This window comes from Bos javanicus, chromosome 29, assembly GCF_032452875.1.
Source record: "Bos javanicus breed banteng chromosome 29, ARS-OSU_banteng_1.0, whole genome shotgun sequence".
Lineage (NCBI taxonomy): Eukaryota > Metazoa > Chordata > Mammalia > Artiodactyla > Bovidae > Bos > Bos javanicus.
In genome coordinates, this window is record NC_083896.1 from 37444692 (window position 1) to 37465934 (window position 21243).

The window sequence follows — 21243 nt, forward strand, 5'->3', positions numbered from 1 at the left end:
AATCCCAGGGCTGATCTCCTTCAGAATGGACTGGTTGGATCTCCTTGCAGTCCAAGGGACTCTCAAGAGTCTTCTCCAACACCACAGTTCAAAAGCATCAATTCTTCGGCGCTCAGCCTTCTTCACAGTCCAACTCTCACATCCATACATGACCACAGGAAAAACCATAGCCTTGACTAGACGAACCTTTGTTGGCAAAGTAATGTCTCTGCTTTTGAATATGCTATCTAGATTGGTCATAACTTTTCTTCCAAGGAGTAAGCGTCTTTTAATTTCATGGCTGCAGTCACCATCTGCAGTGATTTTGGAGCCCAAAAAAACAAAGTCTGACACTGTTTCCACATCTATTTCCCATGAAGTGATAAGAGATCCTTAGAATAAGCAAAATTATAAGGGAGAAAGTGAAAGGATAGTTGCTAGAGACTGGAGAACAGCCAATGTGACGTTACTGTTTAATGGATTTAGAGTTTCAGTTTTACAAAATGAAAAAAACTATGGAGATATATAGTGGTGATGGTTGTACAATATAATGTACATGTTTAAAACCACTTTTAAAACAATTTACATCAATTTTTAAATTAAGATGTTAAATATTACATATATTTTAGCACAATTTTTTAAATTGAAAAAATCAATCAATATATTAATAGTATACTGCATTAATAGAATAAAAGAAACAATCACTGAAGAGTGATAGAAGGAAATATTAATAGATTGTAATGGCTGATAGTCTTATCTCCTTACCTCTAAATTCTTTCAAAATAAAAATCAATCATTAATCCCTCCAAAAAACTGCATATTAATAAGGCAACCTAAAACTCTGCCTGGATCCAGAAGAATAGATACTTGTGGGATTCCTGGAGGATAATGTGGGCTTCCAGGGTGGCTTAGTGGTAAAGAATCTACCTGCAATGCAGGAGATGCAGTTTCGATCACTGGGTTGGGAAGATGTCCTGGAGGAGGGCACGGCAACCCACTTCAGTATTCTTGCTTGGAGAATCCCATGGACAGAGGAGCCTGGCGAGTTACAGTCCATGAGGTCACAAGGAGTCCGACATGACCGAGCACACATGTATGCACAGGATAAGTGTGTAGAGGAGATAACTGGAAAATGAAGGCAGAGAAGCAAATCGAGACCAATTTCTAATACAGCTAAACCAGCTTACCAAAGAGTTTGGAATTTAGTCTGTAAGTAACAGCATGCTACTGAAGGGTTTTACACAGCAGTGTTTCTTTATTAAACTTTATGATTATATCATTATTTCCATGACAGTATTTTCTGCAGCAAATTACAGCTCTCCTAATTCAAACTGCTTAATCGATCAGAAAACATTTCTTATAACAGCAAGTTCCCAAGTAAGGGACTTCTGGATCAATTGATTCAACAGCTCAGTGACAAGTATCAGTGATCCAGATTCTTTCTGTCTTCCTCTGGAATCTTAATTCTAAAGTTGTAAGATGCATACTTCCTGGTTCACATCCAGCAGGAGAAAACAGTTTCTCTCTCTCAGAAGCCAAAGGGAAGCCTTTCTTTACCTCACACTGGCCCAGTTGCTTTAGTCCAGCTCCTCTCTGAACTGAATAATAGCAAAGGGGATGGAACTGCCATGATGAATTTAGATAAAGGTGTAGGAGCATGATTTTGAAGAAGTCACTCACCTGAAGAATAGAGATGGAATTGAAGAAGAACAAGCCTAGAGAGAAGGATAATTAGATGATTGCTCCAACAGAGGCCACGTTAGAGCCAAATGATGAATTCCTAATTTTGAACTGTAGAGAATTAAAGAGGGTAAACTTGAAAGGTATTTAGGAATTTTATCAATGTTTCATATATTAGTTAGGTTCACACTCAATGTTGCTCAATAGCTAAAATTAGTAGTTAGATACAAGAGTAGTAGATTAGTTACATAAACTGCTTTTGCTTTATTTCTAATTCCAATGCTCCTCAATAACCATTGAGCTTAGCTTTAAATGCTGATCTGTATTTCACTTGAATATAAAATTGTTCAGAATGTTCATTGTTTTCAGTTTTTTGTGTCTGTGTTAATGTAACAATATTCTACTACAAACTTAAAATGCAAAAACACCAAAGTTTTACTGGGGCGGGAAGCATCAGAATGCCTTCTGCAACTATAGTGACTCCCCCAAATCCTGTAATCTGAGCCAGATAGCTGTCTATTCCAGAAGGACATTTCTCTTTCCGACCCAGAACATGAAGTAGAGGATCCAGAAGAAATCTTGTGACCCACGAGAGTCCAGTTGAAGGTGAAAGCTGTTTTGCAAAGAGTCATAATTTAGTTTGACATGGTTGTTTGTAATCCATTGAAACCACCAGTTTCTGATGGGCCATAGGTCCGATGTGTCCTTGAACCTGCCCCAGGACAGGGTAGATGCTGTTCTCTTTGTATGGTTTAAACTGGTCACATAGGTTTACTTGTTTGTTATTGCTATTGTTTTATCTTGTTTTGACTCAGTGGCTAAGGATAAGGCTATTATTGGAGAAGGCAATGGCACCCCACTTCAGTACTCTTGCCTGGAAAATCCCATGGACAAAGGAGCCTGGTAGGCTGCAGTCCATGGGGTCGCAAAGAGTCGGACACGACTGAGCGATTTCCCTTTCACTTTTCACTTTCATGCATTGGAGAAGGAAATGGCAACCCACTCCAGTGTTCTTGCCTGGAGAATCCCAGGGACGGGGGAGCCTGGTGGGCTTCCGTCTATGGGGTCACACAGAGTTGGACACGACTGAAGTGACTTAGCAGTTATAATATAATAATGAGGAATCTGCTATCACTCAACTCACCCAGGCTACACACTGTCTGAATCTTCTGTGTCTTTGTAATTTGCAAAGAACCAGTGTGACTCCAGGCAAGAAAAAATTAATTGTGAATTAGTGAAGAACTCCATTTTTTTTTTTTTAAGAAACCTCATGGAAAATGCATTCTAATGAAGTCTTTTCCAGTACTCTTTTTTCCTACCTCTTCAATAAAGGATGCAATTTGATCACAAGTTGACTGTTCCTTTCATAAAAGCCAATCTGAATTGACATGGAAAAATGGAGTCAGTCTGGGGAATATAGGAAAGTAATGTTGAATGCCCACTTTATCTCACATTGGAAGAGATTTGCCTGAGTGAAGGGACTCCATCTGAAAGAAGGAGGCTCTAACTTTGGAAACAGGCAGGATGTCGATGTAGCAATAGCAAGACCCTATGTTTTTATTCCTCACCCATGGTGGCTCAGATGGTAAAGAATCTGCCTGCAATGCAGGAAACGTGGGTTCAGTCTCTGGGTTGGGAAGATCCCCTGGAGAAGGGAATGGCAACCCACTCCAGTCGTCTTTTCTGAAGAAGTTGATGGATAGAGGAGCCTGGCAGTCCATGGCATCACAAAGAGTCGGACATGACTAACTAACACACTTACAGAACAGAAATATAGTCCCTAGCCCACAGAGCAGATACAAGGATTAATGACAATACATCATCAAAAAAGGATTTACAACAGTGCCTAGTTTATGGTAATCCCTCAGTAAGTTATTATTTTTCATCATTTATTAGTCCTTATTATAGCTGTAGCATGATGATGTTAAAGGCTATGTGGAGTTCTTCCCATTTTCCAAGAATTGGTGATCAGAGTCCACTTCTGAAAGCAGAAGATATACTCAATATTCTAAGCCCAAAAGATCAATTGAGAAGTTGCTAAGAGGTGTTACTATGGGCTGAATTGCATCTCTCAGAAAAGTGATAAAGAAGAAAGTGAAAAGTGAAAGTGTTGGTCGCTCAATTGTGTCTGGCTCTTTGAGACCCCATGGACTGTAGCCTACCAGGCTCCTCCATCTGTGGAATTCTCCAGGCAAGAATACTAGAGTGAGTAGCCATTCCCTTCTCCAGGGGATCTTCCCGGCCTAGGAATCGAACCCAGGTCTCCTGCATTTCAGGCAGATTCTTTACCATCTGATTCACCAAGGAAGTGAAGTGTGTGTTAGTCACTCAGGTGTGTCCAACTCTCTGTGACCCATGGACTGGGGCTCGCCAGGTTCTTCTGTCCATGATTCTCCAGGCATGAATACTGGAGCAGGTTGCTATTTCCTTCTCCAGGGGATCCACTAGGGAAGTCTCCAGAAAAGCTATGGTAGAGTCCTAATCCCCAGCACCTGATCATGGGACCATATTTGAAAATATGGTCTTTATGGAAGTAATCAAGTTCAAAAGAGGTTATTAGGGTGGGCCTTTTATAAACTATGACTGGTGTCCTTATAAAGAGGGGAAATTTGAACACTGAGATGGACATACACATAGGCAAGTTTATGTGATGACACACAGGCAAGACATCATATGAAGACAGAGGGTAGGAGTGATATATCCATGAGCTATGAAATGGCAATACCAAAGATTTCTGGAAAATCAGCAGGAGTAAGGAAGAGGTAAAGAAGGGTCCTTCTTGAATAGATTTCAGAGGGAGGTGACCTTGATTTGGGATTTCTGACCTTCAGAAGAACAAGACAATAAACTTGTGTTGTTCTAAACCACCCAATTTGCAACACTTTGTTACAGGAGCCTTAGAAGACTAACACAGGTGGGCACCATATAACCTCCCCCCGCCCCCGACCCTGCAAGCTGTCAGATTTATGAAGAGGGGTTTTCCTATTACCTAGCATCACCCAGCAAGAGTGTGGCATTTGAGTGTATCTACTCCTGAGGGTGAGGGAGAGGAGATGCAACAGTCAGGTTTGTGGGTGTCTACAGGATGAACTGCATTCCCCACTGATACAATCTTTGAGACCCAAGTAGGATTTTCTGGACTGCCACAAAACATCTGGAGAAAGAGCTACCAATGTTAAGAGAAGGCATGACTGTGTGACTGGGGGCTGTGAGTTCAGAATTTGCAAGAGGTAGAAAAGAAGGATCCCACCACTGCCTGCAGGACCCACCCTGGGACACTGGAGAGAGATGAGACAGGAAGCTTCAGGCTTTCTGAGGATTGCAGCATGGAGAGCAATGGATAGCAAAGCCTTCAGCTTAAATGCTGCCAGCTGAGGATCAGTAGGAAGATAAAGCCACCAATGCCTCAATGCCACCAATGCCTAAGAGAACTGCTCAGAATTGAGCATCTCTCTGTTATGGCCAGTAGAAACCTTCTTGTACTCACTGAGATTGAAGATAGAATCTTCAATAGAAAATCTTCATAGAAAATGGACATATCCTGACATGGGGTTATATACTTAGGAAATGATACTCATGGAAAGCAAGCAAGCAAGCAAGTCGCCTGACCATGAAGAGTCATGTTTCAGGGATTCCCTTGGTACCCATACTACAAATAGAGGCTCTGGCACCAACCATCCCACTGAAACCTACATTTGTAACTATCTCATGCAATTATGTAACAGAAGGGATCTAAGACACCTTTAACATAAAATCATCATTAAATTGCAATAAATACGTGAAATACAGGAAGCTCATTTAATTAAAAATGTAGCAAACGTTATTTTAAAAATAATTCTTATGCAATGCAATCCTTATCAAAATGCCAATGGCATTTTTCACAGGACTGGATCAAATAATTTTAAATTTTGTATGGAAACACCAAAGACCGTGAAAAGTGAAAACAATCGGGAAAGAACAGAGCTGGAGGAATCATGCTCCTTGACTTCAGATTATTTTTACAAAGTTACAGTAATCAAAACAGTATGGTACTGGCACAAAAACAGACACATAGATCAATGGAAGAGGGTAATTCAGAAATAAATCCACCCACTTATGGTCTTTTAATCTACAACAAAGGAGGTAAGAATGAACAATGGAGAAAAGGCAGTCTCTCCAATATGCATATTTTAACATTTTATAGCACATCAATTAAAAAAAATCTCTGTTGTGAACATTACACATTGAAGTTATATATTTGGGAGTTTGCTGGGTTTTTTCTATCTTACTCTGATCCTATCCCCATGGGTTCACCATGTAGCTTCTGCCAAGCTGCTTTTATAACCATCCTTCCAACCAATCCTGGATTACCCCATTGCCTTGTAACAATGATAGCACCCAAGATTATGTCGAGATCACCACATGAACATATGTCTTCCTTGGTGGCTCAGTTGGTAAAGAAACCACCTGCAATGCAGGAGACCTGGGTTCAATCCCTGGGTTGGGAAGATCCCCTGGAGAAGGGAATGGCAACCTACTCCAGTATTCTTGCCTGGAAAATTCCACGGATAGAGAAGCCTGGTAGGCTACAGTCCATGGGGTCACAAAGAGTCAGACGCATCTGAGTGACTAATACACAGTGCATACATTCTCCAGGGTATTTTCTAGTTCCCTAACCCATGTCACATCACAGGAAATTAACGCTGTATTTGCCCTGGTTAACTATGAAAATATTCTTCATTTTCTCTATTTCAGCATTTTGTAATTGGCCTTGACATGGTCTGCCTACATTTTAAAGATTAACATTTGATCCTTCTTTTTCTATCTTAGAGTAATAAATCTGTTCTTTATTACTTACAGTAGTAATTCCTACTCTACCTCTGCTCTTGTTTGCACATGCTTGTATGTATGTGTGTGTGTGTTTCTTGTACAGATGGCTTCCGATTTTCTTATTTCCCTCAAATACAAACTCGTTATTATAAAAAAGTACAGACGTATAATTAATATATTCAGGCCTGAAATTGTACAAAATGAAATAGATATTTTATTATATATATATTTGCCCTTTATATCACAGTGAAGGTACTATCTATGCTGGGCTGGAAGATAGCAGAACAACCCTTGTTTTGCCACTAAGTAGCTATAGGTGGTGGAGAAGGCAATGGCAACCCACTCCAGTACTCTTGCCTGGAAAATCCCATGGACGGAGGAGCCTGGTGGGCTGCCGTCTATGGGGTCGCACAGCGTCGGACACAGCTGAAGCAACTTAGCAGCAGCAGCTATAGGTGGTAAGCAAGTGTCAGTTACTTCCTGTGTACAGTGAGAGGGCAAGACTGAATAAATTATGTTTTCTCCCAAATATCACTGTTTTATGTACAGTGCTCAATCTCCCATCGCCTTACCTAATTTCATTTTCTAACCAGTATTTTTGATACAGTGTACTGGTACACAGACTTTGAAAGAAGAGTTGTGCATCATACTAGGTATGCAATAATTTCCCCTCCATAGTGTAAACACTGCGTTTCCCAGCTATAATTAAATCATCGCATAAATGTCAAACTATGAAGAAAGCATTAAATATAGACTGAGCTGGTAGAAGCCACAGGAGTATCTGGATTCGCTAGAGACTACCTAACAATTAACACTAGAAGTTTCTTGTACACATATACAAAGAAGGAGTTAATCTCCTGGAAGGAAACATTCTAAATTAAAACTATCTTTAGGAAGTCACACACAAGAGAAAGTCCATCATAGTGCTCAAGAATATGAAAAACAAAGTGGGCTATAAAACTCAATATTTGAGATTTAATTTCATGTTGTAAAACCACATTCAGTAACAACAACAAAAAAAGAGAGAAATAGTATGCTGCAGTCACCTGTATGTTTTTGCCTTCTTTTATTCACATTTGTATGACTGCTAATTGTTAGCCTGTTGTCAATTACTTGTTTTTGTGGTGCAGCTAGCATAGAATGTGAGGCCATTACACACAATGTTAAATTGTCTCTTTTTCTCCCTAAAAAAAAAAAGAAAAACTGTTATAAGGGGATTATACTTCAATAAACTGAATCCTATTTAAAATTTTATCTCATCTAGTATTTATACATTATCTCATTTTACTATTTCCAAGTATAATATTTTTAAGCTGGTTTTAGAAAAGGCAGAGGAACCAGAGATCAAATTGCCAACATCTGCTGGATCATCGAAAAAGCAAGAGAGTTCCAGAAAAAACATCTGTTTCTGCTTTATTGACTATGCCAAAGCCTTTGACTGTGTGGATCACAATAAACTATGGAAAATTCTGAAAGAGATGGGAATACCAAACCACCTGACCTGCCTCTTGAGAAACCTATATGCAGGTCAGGAAGCAACAGTTAAGACTGGACATGGGACAACAGACTGGTTCCAAATAGGAAAAGGGGTATGTCAAGGCTGTATATTGTCACCCTGCTTATTTAACTTATATGCAGAGTACATCCGGAGAAGGCAATGGCACCCCACTCCAGTACTCTTGCCTGGAAAATCCCATGGATGGAGGAGCCTGGTAGGCTGTAGTCCATGGGGTCGCTAAGAGTTGGACACGACTGAGCGACTTCACTTTCACTTTTCACTTTCCTGCATTGGAAAAGGAAATGGCAACCCACTCCAGTGTTCTTGCCTGGAGAATCCCAGGGACGGGGGAGCCTGGTGGGCTGCCGTCTATGGGATCGCACAGAGTTGGACACGACTGAAGTGACTTAGCAGCAGCAGCAGCAGAGTACATCATGAGAAACGCTGGGCTGGAAGAAGCACGCGCTGGAATCAAGATTGCCAGGAGAAATATCAATAACCTCAGATATGCAGATGACACCCCCCTTATGGCAGAAAGTGAAGAAGAACTAAAGAGCCTCTTGATGAAAGTCAAAGAGGAGAGTGAAAAAGTTGGCTTAAAGCTCAACATTCAGAAAACTAAGATCATGGCATCAGGTCCCATCACTTCATGGGAAATAGATGGGGAAACAGTGGAAAGTGGCTGACTTTATTTTTTTGGGCTCCAAAATCATGGCAGATGGTGATTGCAGCCATGAAATTAAAAGATGCTTACTCCTTGGAAGGAAAGTTATGACCAACCTAGATAGCATATTCAAAAGCAGAGACATTACTTTGCCAACAAAGGTCAGTCTAGTCAAGGCTATGGTTTTTCCAGTGGTCACGTATGGAGGTGAGAGTTGGACTGTGAAGAAAGCTGAGTGCCGAAGAATTGATGCTTTTGAACTGTGGTGTTGGAGAAGACTCTTGAGAGTCCCTTGGACTGCAAGGAGATCCAACCAGTCCATTCTAAAGGATATCAGTCCTGGGTGTTCTTTGGAAGGAATGACGCTAAAGCTGAAACTCCAGTACTTTGGCCACCTCATGCAAAGAGTTGACTCATTGGAAAAGGCTCTGATGCTGGGAGGGATTGGGGGCAGGAGGAGAAGGGGACGACAGAGGATGAGATGGTTGGATGGCATCACTGACTCGATGGACGTGAGTCTGAGTGAACTCTGGGAGTTGGTGATGGACAGGGAAGCCTGGCGTGCTGCAACTCATGGGGTCACAAAGAGTCGGACACAACTGAGTGACTGAATTGAACTCAACTGAATATTTTTAAACACAGTTTTGTTATTTAGTTTTTTCACTTGAGAAATATTTTTTTCCAAATAGAAAGTCATCATAAAATTCAGTTATATGGCAACTAATTTTTAATATCTAATATATTTATACATTGGGCTTTCCTGGTGGCTCAGAGGTTAAAGCGTCTGCCTTCAATGTGGGAAACCTGGGTTCAATCCCTGAGTTGGGAAGATCCCCTAGAGAAGGAAATGGCAACCCATTCCAGTATTCTTGCCTGGAGAATCCCATGGACAGAGGAGTCCACGGGGTTGCAAAGAGTCGGACATGACTGAGCGACTTCACTCACTCACTTATATTTATACAACTTACAGGATATAATTCATTATTTGGCTTTCTTTGTAAATAGTGACTGTGGAGCCTACATTTTAATTTTACCTAGGCATGGAGAGACTTTTCTTGTATAACTTCTTATTGTTTTTCTTCTTAGGAGCTATTTGTATATAAGGGCTAAATAGTTTCTTGAAACAGATCAAAATAGAACTCCACTGTTTCAAGAGACTTTACAGTCTTTATTCTTTCCTGCCCTCCAAGGACAGACTGTCAATTCAATTTAGAGGAAACCTTCTGAAGGAAATACTTTCCTCTTCATTGTTCAGAAATGTCTTGAACTTGAGGAACTGACACTTTACACAACTGTATTGTTTCAGCATTAGACATTCTTGCATTTATTTGGGGGAAAGGAGAATCTAGGCGTTTAAAGTTGAGAATTCTAGAAATATATAAATTAAACTGATTTACCTCTGTACATTTTGATTTTCCTCAGTGTTTCTTTCTTGCAAAACATGCTGGTCCTACAGGTACAATGCTTCAAATCAAAAAGACTGAAGCCTTGACCGGTATCCTAGCAGGCTCATGGATTCCCCACTCCTAGCTCTTATTCCCCAAGGGCTTTTCCACAACAGGGAAAAAAAATGTGCTCTAATAATGGAGAAATAATTGTTGAGTGAGTTGGAGGTTATATGCCCTCTTTTTTCCAAAGAGAAAGTAGAAAAAAATATATTCATTAGGTAGAAAAAAAAAATGATACCTACAGTTGCTCTAAACTTTTCATGAATCAGGCCTTCCCCAGGGGAGGATAGTTGTCATGGCCTTATTGGAACCCCTGTATTAATTTGAATAAGTAGGACTCCAGATTCTTCCTTGAGATGAAAACCAAAGTCATCGGGATCATGTTTGCTTCCATTTGGGGCAGGATCAGGAAGACCAGAGAGAGAGACAAGTCTCCACTTGCCTGTTCAAACTGTTCTAACGGTGGATCCATTTTCTATTCTTAGAACAGTCAGGTAACTGATCAGACTAAGAAGGAATGTTCAAATGGGCTCATTTGAGGGATAGTTAATACAGGGGCTTTTTGCAAAATGTGGGTGGGATGTAGAGAAACCACAAGTGATAGAATAATATCGCAAGTTGTTTAAGAACAGAAGCAAATCATAATCTTTCAAGCCTGATGCAGCAAGCAGTGGTTCCTCAGGAGACAGAGCTAAGCAGAGAAGCCACTTCGACCTTTGGTCAAGGAGCCCACCAGCCCTTGAAACATCACAGAGGGGGAAAGTGAGAGAATTAAATAATTTGCCCTTTCTCTCCTGCAATCTCCTAATAGAGTGTCTTGCTATTTGCAACCAGCTGGAGTAGGAGGGGAAGGGTGCCTGTTGAGGAAATTCATGTAAAGATCAGCCCCCAGGGACACAATGGAAAAGTGGGGAGGGGAGATTCAGGAAGCAGGTGCCCTGCTCTGGACCCTGGGAGGCTAGCCCACATGGACTGCAACATCTCATGCCTTGGTTTTATCCTTCGGGTGGTGTTCATTGAATCAAACTGGAAGTCTGGAGAAAACAAGTCCCTTTTTCTGGTCACAGTTTTGACAGTAACTGGGTTCTTCTATGTAAGGCCTTGGTTGTGAGGCATCACACTTCCTCAGCTACAGAGCTGCAACTCTTACTGCTGTGGTTACGTGGTTCCTGCACCTTTCCCCTTAAGGCTTAGGGGAAGTGATAGCTTCCCTCCAATATTGGTTCCCAAATGTGTCAACATCACTTTCCGTTCCCATGACTCTGCTCATATTTCTGTTAACAGTTCTTTATTAATCTTCCTTTAGTTAAACACTTTAAGACTGACTTCTGTTTTCTTCCAGGATCCCGAGTGATACAGTAATGTACAAAAGTTTGCATAAGCCATCAGCAGGCCCAGAATGAGTGGGATCAATGTAGAGACTGCATTTTTGGGGGATACTCGGTTCTCTCTAGGTCACTAAGGAAAGATAACCCATTCGTTACCTTCCCCTAACGAGAGAACAAGAGTAGCAATGAGTTCTCAACTCCCAGAAGTGTTTAGCACGGACAGAGATGCTGAAGATCAAAATATATTTTGAAGTATTTCTGTCTGATCTTTCTCTTGTTCTGTGATTTCATTCTGTGTTTTGGTCCTTCTATTCTCTGGCTTCACTTGTACAGGCTCTTGTTTATAATTTCTGAGGTGGCTGTTATTCTCATAGTTTCTTTTTCCCTTCAGCATTCATGAGCTCCAGGGTACAGTTGGTTAGAGTTATTCATGTCTTGGTAATCTCCCAGCTAATTAAGTGCTTTGTTTTGAGATATAATTCACATACCATATAATTGAGCCATTTAAAGTATACAAGGGGCTTCCCTGGTAGCTCAGACAGTTAAAAATCTGCCTGCAATGCAGGAGACCTGGGTTTGATTCCTGGGTTGGGAAGATTCCCTGGAGGAAGGCATGGCAACCCACTCCAGTATTCTTGCCTGGAGAATCCCCACCGACAGAGGTTCCTGGTGGGCTACAATCCATGGGGTCCCAAAAAATCAGACACGATTGGACGACTAAGCACAGCACAGCACAAAGTATACAAGGCATAATAACCTAAACGGGAAAAGAATTAGAAAAAGAATAGATATACGTATATGCGTAACTGAACCACTTTGCTGTATACCTGAAACTAACACACATTGTTAGTCATCTATACTCCAACATATAATTAAAACGTTTTAAACGAAAGAAGTTAAGTGTACAAGGCAATGGCTTTTAGACTGTTCAGAGTTCTGTAGCCTTCACTACTATCTAATTTTAGAATCTTTTTTTTTTACCCCCAAACAATCTTTAAAGTCATAGCAGTCACCCACTACTGCACCTGCTTTGAGCCATAGAAAACCACTAATCCACTTTCTATCTCTATGGATTCTCCTTTTTTGGATATACCATAGACATGAAATCTCAGAATATGTGTGTGTGGCTTCCTTCACTTAGCTTAGTCCATCTGTATTGTAGCAGGTATTAAGTACTTCATTATTTTTTCTTGTTGTAGAGTGATATCCAGGGATGTCTATACCATTTTTGTTTATCCTTTTATCAAATTAAGGACGTTTCAGTGGTTGCCACTTTTTGACTGTTTTTAACATTTCTGTATATGTTTGCATGTGGACTTATAGTTTCATTTCATATACTACTACTACTACTATTACTAAGTCACTTCAGTCGTGTCCGACTCTGTGCGATCCCGTAGACGGCAGCCTACCAGGCTCCCCATCCCTGGGATTCTCCAAGCAAGAATACTGGAGTGGGTTGCCATTTCCTTCTCCAACGCATGAAAGTGAAAAGTGAAAGTGAAGTCGCTCAGTCATATCGGACAGTCATGTCCAACTCTGTGCAACCCCATGGACTGTGGCCCACCAGGCTCCTCTGTCCATGGAATTCTCTAGGCAAGAATACTGGAGTGGGTTGCCATGCTCTTCTCCAGGGATCTTCCCGACCCAGGGATTGAACCCACGTCTCTTATATCTCCTGCATTGGCAGGTGGGTTCTTTACTACTTGGGAAAATACATATATATATATATATATATATATATATATATATATAAGTAGAATTGTTGGGTTATATAATACCATATAGTCAACGTTTTGATGACTATAATAAATAATTTGAACAGGTAAAGTAGTCTTTTGTGTAACAAGTAAGAAGTATTAAAAGAGTTACACTAACCAATCTTCCTGAAATGATTTCATAGAGTAATGGTTTATTTTGTGTGGATTTATGTGGTTTTAACTTTTACATCTTATGAGGAAATCTTGTGTAATGACAGGAAATTGTTGAAATTAGTGAGTGTACTTGCCATTTAAACAGGATAAAAAGTTGGTGACACTTCAAATTTTAAAAAATGCTTGCTGTTAATATATCATATTTTTTAAAAACAATTTCAAAGAAACAAAACCCAAGAGAAATTCTGCAACTTTGGAAAAACTTCCTCATGACTAGCCAATCATTATGCAATGTACGTCAGAAAGAATGATGTCAAGAAGTTGGCCTCTGTCTTTTTTTACCAGCTTGAATGAGTATTATTCTTCCTCCAGGTGAAGGCTTTGTTTGCACATTGATTCCTTCTGCATGGTTTAGTTGATTGCCTTAGCCTCTATTTTTGTTCTTGTTCAGTCACCGAGTCATGTCCAAGTCTTGCAATCCCATGGACTGTAGCATGCCAGACTTCCCTGTCCTTCACTTTCTCCCAGAGTTTGCTCAAATTCATGTCCATTGAGTCACCGATGCTATCTAATCGTCTCATCCTCTGCATCCCCCTTCTCCTTTTGCCCTCAGTATTTCCCAGCATCAGGGTCTTTTCCAGTGAGTCAGTTCTTCACATCACGTGGTCAAAGTATTGGAGCTTCAGCATCAGTCCTTCTTAGGGGCTTCTCAGGTAGCTTAGCTGGTAAAGAATCTTCCTGCAATGCCAGAGACCTGGGTTTGATCTCTGGGTTGAGAATATCCCCTGGAGGAGGGTATGGCAACCTACTTAAGTATTCTTGCCTGGAATCCCCGTGGAGGAGCCTGGAGGGCTACAGTCCATGGGGTCACAGAGTTGGACACAACTAAGCAACTAAGCACAGCACAGCACATCAGTCCTTCCAATGAATATTAAGGGTTGATTTCCTTTAGGATTTACTGGTTTGGATCTCCATGTAGTCCAAGGGACTCTCAAGAGTCTTCTCCAGCACCACAATTCAAAAGCACCTATTCTTTGATGCTCGGGCTTTTTTATGGTCCAATTCTCACATCCATAGATGATTACTGGAAAAATCATAACTTTGAATATATAAACCTTGCCATACCCAAAATATGTCCTACATCTTCTCTCTTCATGCCTTTGCCGTCCTCCGTTCCCTCTGCCTGTGATAATGTTCTTACATTGACCATTTTACCAAATTCTAGCCATCTGATCAGTTTCATCTGTTCACTCAGCAAGCATTTGCTTAGTGCCTATTATGTGTCAGTAGGAATACAAAGGTGAGTGTGTCATGGACTATTCCATCACGATCCTCTACTGGGGTCCAGCCCCGGTAGGACCCAGGGATTCCCTCGGGAGGACGGCTTCGGCGATTAAAAGAATAGATAAAGAGATAAGGAAAGAATTTCGCAGTTAAGAAAATACAGGAGAGAAAAGAGGCTGATATTCCTTGGTTTACGCAGGATCCAAATCGGAGAATCTGCATCCTGTAGAAAAATACAAATATACCCTCTCCCACAAGTTAGCAACACATCTGGCTGGGATATGAAATTTATACCTTAAACCAGCTGCATTTTGATGGTGAATTTTGTGAGAATTTTTGGCCTTATCAATCTTTTTATGTAAGTTTAAAGCAATTACTTTAGTCAATGCATCTGCCAAAGCATTTCCTTCATGTAAAGGGCCGGGCAAGCCAGAATGAGCTCTAATATGTCCCACAAAATATTTTTTATCTCTGTGTTTAATCTCTTTTTTGTAAATCAGATAACAAGAAGATAGTAATTTTATTTTCTGGAATATTAGCAGTCTCTATAAGAGGAAACAACCCTACAATATATCAGGAGTCAGTCAAAAGATTGAAGGTGTGGTCTTTTAAATGTTGAAAAGCCTAAATAACTGCTCATAACCCAGTCCTGACATTTTATTCCTTTGAATTAAAAGATCTTTTAAAGGCCTTGGAGCTATAATTTCCTGCACCCAAAAGGCTAGAACACTAGATCCAAATGCTCTGTGGCCCCTAGCTTGAGAAGTCAAGGTTTTTGTTTTTTTTTGTCTGATAATAAGGTAAAAGCAAAAGCTGTGTTACTCTTTGACCTTTATTAATTTGTACAGTTTTTGGTAGGCGGCGAGATCAAAAACTTTAATTTTTCAATATAATCAGAATCTACTACACCAGGCACCACCGAATTTTTTTTTTTTTTTTTGAAAAAAAAAAGCGGGCTACGCCCCAGCACAAATCCTGCAACGCCCTCAGGTAGGGGGCCGGCCACTCCCACTGAAATTGGAGTAACCCGGCACGTCAGGGGTTAATATTGTTGCTAAATCCACTTACCTGTTCCGGTTCCGCTTGATTTTCTCCTAGCCTGGGTGAGACCCCCCCGAGGGGGTTTTTTCCGAGGAGCAGTCTCTGCATCCTGTGTAAGCGTCTGCTTTAAAAGCTCCTTTGTTCAAAAAACTTTTTATCTTCCTCAGGCTTAGGCCACGCTTTGAGAGGCTTTGGGGGCAAAGTAGGGGAATTCCTGGGCTCTGGGAGGCGCAAACGGAGGCGGCGGCGATCGCCTTAAATCAGAAAGTGGTGGTAAGTTTTTAAAGATTTGCGCACAGGGGGAGGGGGCTCTCCAGGGCGCCCGGCGGCAGCGTCCTGTAAGTCCTCTCCTCTGTCCTCTGTTTATTTTTTTCTTCCTTCCTCTCTTTCAATCTTTCTCAAGTTTTCTTTCCCTCACTCTATCTTCTTTCCTTCCTCTTCTCTTTCACTTTCTATCATTTCCTTCTTGTTTCCCTCTTTCATTCTCCCTTCTTCCTTCTTACTGTCTCTCTCTCTCGCTGCCTTTCTCACTTTTCTCTCCCCCTTCCTTTCTCGCTACCCTTCTCTTTCTTTCGTTTCTTTCCCTTTACTCTCTTTCTCTTTCCCTAACTTTTCTTCCCTCTTCCCTATCTTTCTCTCTGTATCTCTTTTTCTAACTTCCTTTCTTCCTTTCTCTATCTTGCTGCGTTCCCTGATTTCTTTCTCCTCCGTTCCTCTCTCCTTTTCACTCTTTAGCTCTTTTTCTATCTTTAGATCTTTCTCTATCCTCGGGAGGTAGAGCACAGCCTCCCTTCTTTTTTTTTTTTTTGAGACTATTTTTATTTATTTTGTACCCTCTTTAACAGTTTCAAGATTACTTGTATAAAGAGTTGCCGTTCTTTAGTTTCAGTGTTACCCATGTCAGAAAATCTACTATCTTTTCTACTTTTCTCTTCGAAAAGATTTCACTACTTCACACCCTTCTTTACCTTACCTATCTTATAGGGGTCCTGGGCACCCTTGAGTGGGGTCCTAGCTGTCTGAAAACTGCACAATTGGGGCTTACCTTACTGGGAGCCTAGTTCGGGCACCACTTACGGGGTCCAGCCCCGGTAGGACCCAGGGATTCCCTCGGGAGGATGGCGTCGGCGACAGTGTTTGTACACTTTGCCTGTGTAATTCACATGATGTTCATCATGGATGCACCAATATGCCTGCCCACTCTTGGGTATTTTCTGCTTTTCTACAGACTCTGATGTAGAGCTTATGACTTAAGTTCATTGCAATTCTTATTTTACAGGCTGTGGCTCACTTTTTCTCATGCAGTTTATTGATTTCAAATTCCACTTTTTGTTTGAAGTATTTCCTAATCTCTTCATATCCAGTGAATCAGTTTCCCCTTCATTCTCCTGCGAGGGTCTCTTGTTTCTCTACTGGATTCTTTACGTTGCTCTGTCTTGTGTTACAGCTGGGATGTGACCACTGTACACCCAGCTCCTTCCTGTGTTTCCTAGAGCACCACACACAACTCTTCCTTCTCCAATTAATACTGAATTGCAATTAAGTGGTTCTTTGACCAAATCAGGAAGTAAATATGGGTGTGGAAGCTGAGCTCTGCGTAACTAGTAACCAAGTCTGTATCTGGGAGGAAAGCAAAGTGGACTTTGGATCTTTTTTAAACACATCCCCAAACCCAACCCAGTGTGTTCACTCTCTAAGGAAAAACAAGCCACCTACCGCAAAGAACTGGGAATAGACAGAAGGAAGTGAGAGAGACTTCGCTGCTGGCAGAGCAAAGTGAGTACCCTTGATCTAATAGTTTCTATGGATAACTGAGGGGCAGTGATAAGGTTTGCTGCCAAATGAGATTTGAATGAACCTGGGTGTGGGGTGGAGCATGTGGCAGGGTTTATTGTACCAGCTTTGGGGGGTCTGATCCAAAAAAAGTAGAAAAAGAAAAGAAAATTTTAAACCAGACCAGAATTCACCAGTAACCTCTGTGTGTGTGTGTGTGTGTGTATACTTTTTCAGATTCTTTGTCATTATAGGTTATTACAAGACATTGAGTACAGTTCCCTGTGCTATACAGTAGGCCCTTGTTATTTATTTTATTGTGCTTGTTTCTCAGCAGCATGAATCCAACAACTTCAGCAGGCCCCATGGCCAACTCTGTGTTTGTGGTGACACCCTCAAATGGGTATACAGTGTTACCTGGGGGCGTGTCTCAGGTGCCCATATATCCAAACCAGTCCCAAGTCCATGTAATTCACGGGAACCCACCATGTGTGAGTCAGCAACCCACTGAGAGAACCCTAAAAGAAGGCAAAGCCTTAGGGGTAAGTGAAACTTCACTCTGCAGGGAGGGGGGTCACATGCCTGAAGCTGGAGGAGGGGGGGAGTTTTGGAAATACAGACACTCCAAATCTAGTAAGTGGGGTTGGAGCCTACCCGGCCTCGCCAAACTCAGATCTATGAGAAAGCTCAGCTGTGCAGCATCACTAGGGCCTCTGTGCAGGGCCTTGTATTTTTTGACTCAGGCATTTTAAGAAAGAGGAAGAAAAGCAATGGGGAAAAAAGGCAGTAAGTTGACACCTGTGTTGATCCATGTAGTCTCTGAAAGAAAGTGGGTTCAGCAGACCATGAGGTGAAATCTAAAAGAGCTTGAATGGAATATCTGCCCAAGAAGAAAAAAATCACATTAGAGAACTAACAAAATAAGAGATCCCAACAACTTTCCCCCTAAGAGGTTGTCCTGGGTAGTTCAAGGAGAGGCCCATTTCACTGCGGCATCTGGATTCTGATCCAGACTGTCTGGAGCTCAAATCCTAGCCCCACCCCCCTTTCACTGTCCATGGGAATGTCAATAAACACAATCTGTAGGCCAATTTGTATCTGCCACATTTACAAAATACCCAATCGTTCCATTTCTGAGACTTTGTCCTGCAGCTATACCTGCACATGCAAGAAATGTGTGACAGGTATGAGCTTACCCATGGCAGCACAGCCGGTGATCACAAAAGAATGGAAACAACCAAAATATCCATCAACAAAATCCTGGTTAAAGCCATGTATCGTACCTCCAAAGAATGAAATGTAGTGAAGCTTTAAAAAGAACAAGTAAGCTCTTTGGGCAACAATGTGGATATAACCCCAAGATGTGACATTAATGGAAAAAACAACCAGAGACAGACATTGCATATAATTTGTTATTGTGCAAATTTAAGGAAATAATATCTTCATATCTGCTGCCATGTTTGTCATCTGTATACCATTGGTGTGTATAGTAGTTGTGTGAGAACATACCTGCATGAGTTTCCAAGGGCTGCCGTCACAAAGTGCCATAAACTGGGTGGCTTCAAACAACAGGATTTTATTCTCACGGTTCTGGAGGCCAAGCACAATCAAACTGTCCACAGGGCCATGCTTTCTCTGAAGGATAGGTCCTTCAGAGGAGGAGCCACTAGGGAAGGGTCTGTTCCAGGCCTCTCTCCTAGTAATAGTTCCTTGGCTTGTGGCAGCATAACTTCAATCCTGACACCCATGGTGTTTTCTTGTGTTCATGAATGTGTCTCTCCACCTGGCGTTCTCTTCCAAAGGACAGCAGTCAGGGACTTCCCTGGTGGTCCAGTGGTTAGTGCTCAGCACTTCCACTGCAAGGGGTATGGGTTTGATAGCCGAGCAACTAAGATCCTGCGCGTCATGTGGCATGGCCAAAAAATTTAAAAAGGACAGCAGTCATATAAGATTAAGGGTTTCCTAGGTGGCGCCATGGTAAAGAATCTGCCTGCCAATGCAGAAAATGCAGGAGATGTAACTTTGATCCATGGATCAGGAAGATCCCCTGGAGAAGTAAATGTAAACCCATTCCAGTATTCTTGCCTGGAGAAGCCCATGGACAGAGGAGCCTGGCGGGCTACAGGCTACGGGGTCATAAAGAGTCAGACACGACTGAGCACGCACGCACATATAGGATTAGGGGTTCAGCCTATTCCAGTACACCTTATATGACCTCGTTTTATCTGCAGTGACAGTATTTCCAAACAAAGCTATAATATGAGGTGCTGGGGATCAGAATGTCAGCACACAAATTTGATGAGGGAGAGGTAGTCACAATTCAATCCATAACAATATCCTAAAGACATAAGTGATGAGCACGAAGATTTATCTACAAAGATGTTCATCACAGTGTTATTTATAGTATGAAAAAAATAGAAACAGTCTTACCCGTATAAGCTCTCTGCTCCAATGACTCCAAGGAGCATCCACATGACAGAATCTGGGCAGCCCTTAAAAAAATGTGTTTGAAGGATATTTAATTCTACAGGGACATGTTCATGATGAAATGTTAAATCTATAGAGACATTGTGAATTATCCATGTATATATCTGAAAAGAATAACGGAAGTTTATCCAACAAAATGTAAACCATTGTTTTCTCTGAGTGAGGGGGAATGGTGGGCAGTTTTTATTTCAATTTTATATTTTTCCATATTATGTTTTAGACCAGGGAAACAAAAGATTTATTAAAATAAAAAGGGGGCAGAATCCAGACTCAGAAACAAAGGCTTCCATTTGTGGCTCTCCTGACAGGCCACCCAGATCCTGATCGGCCTGATTCACCTCGGCCTCGGTTCCGTCATGGGGACTGTCCTCGTGGGGAACTATACTGCTGTTTCATTCTACGGAGGCTTTCCCTTCTGGGGAGGCATCTGGGTGAGTAATACGAGTCACCTCGCAACCAGGTTCTCAGAAAGTGCCAGCACACTCTGGGCCACCTTGTCAAGTTGTGCCCTGCAGGTTCCCAGCCAAAGGGGCAGGCTGGATGGAAACCCAGCTCAGGTCTTGTTCATCAAACGAACTACTTTGCTTGGGCTGCCCTGACGAGTACCACTGACTGGGTGACTTACACAACGGAAATGTGGTATCTCACAGTTCTAGAGGGCAGAGATCTGAGATCAAAGTGCCAGCAGGTTTGGTTTCTGCTGAGGCCTCTCACCTTGGCTAGTAAACAGCTATCTCTTCCCTTGAGTCTTTGCATGATTGTGTGTGTGTGTGTGTGTGTGCATACCCTAATGAAAATGTGTGTGTGTGTGTGTGTGCATACCCTAATGAAAATGTGTGTGTTTGTGTGCATACCCTAATGAAAATGTGTGTGTTTGTGTGTGTGTGTGTGTGTGTGTGTGTATACGCTAAGGAAAAGTTGCTGCTACAAGCCGAGCTGTGAACAATGCTGGGATTTTTGGCCTCCGAAGAAGAGGAATTTGATATGGGGTGAGTGACAAGGCTTGATCGCTCAGAGCTTTTTGTGTAATCAAGTTTTATTAAAGTATAAAAGAGATAGAGAAAGCTTCTGACATAGACATCAGAAGGGGACAGAAAGAGTGCCCCCTTGTTAGTTTTTAGCAAGGAATTATATACCTATTAGCAAGCTGCTAATTCGAGAAAGGGAACACCTCAAAACTGAGAGTTGCACCAGGCCCCTCACCCACATGTATGTTGAGATAGCATTGGCACAAGGTGAGTCATCCCCAGCCATGAAACAATTGACGTGAATCGTGAAGAAAGGCAGACTTCTAAGCAAATACATAGTTCATTAGCATAGCTTAAGGAAGAGATTTCCATGAGAAAAACACATTGGTTAGCCCAAGGTTTGAGATAAAGTT

The 21243-nt window shown here is 41.6% G+C and overlaps 1 protein-coding gene and 1 long non-coding RNA gene across 5 annotated transcripts in view; one reads left to right on the forward strand and one right to left on the reverse strand.

Moving 5' to 3' along the window:
* Nucleotides 1-15715, reverse strand: LOC133241247 (uncharacterized). Its single transcript, XR_009734569.1, has 3 exons — nucleotides 15630-15715; nucleotides 7515-7652; nucleotides 1-1104 (listed from the first exon to the last, which is right to left on the reverse strand). It is a non-coding gene; the product is annotated as an uncharacterized LOC133241247 (long non-coding RNA).
* MS4A8 (membrane spanning 4-domains A8) overlaps nucleotides 15655-21243 on the forward strand; it is a 17755-nt gene continuing 12166 nt past the window's right edge. The window contains exons 1-4 of one of the 4 annotated variants that reach the window (XM_061406498.1): nucleotides 15655-15875; nucleotides 17301-17378; nucleotides 17710-17917; nucleotides 20171-20293. In XM_061406498.1, the coding sequence (XP_061262482.1) occupies nucleotides 17714-17917; nucleotides 20171-20293 (327 nt within the window). In that variant the 5' untranslated portion in view covers nucleotides 15655-15875; nucleotides 17301-17378; nucleotides 17710-17713. Of the gene's footprint in view, nucleotides 15876-15910; nucleotides 15941-17300; nucleotides 17379-17709; nucleotides 17918-20170; nucleotides 20294-21243 lie in introns of those variants that run through there. The other 3 variants (XM_061406495.1, XM_061406496.1, XM_061406497.1) reach the window with 3 other exon arrangements.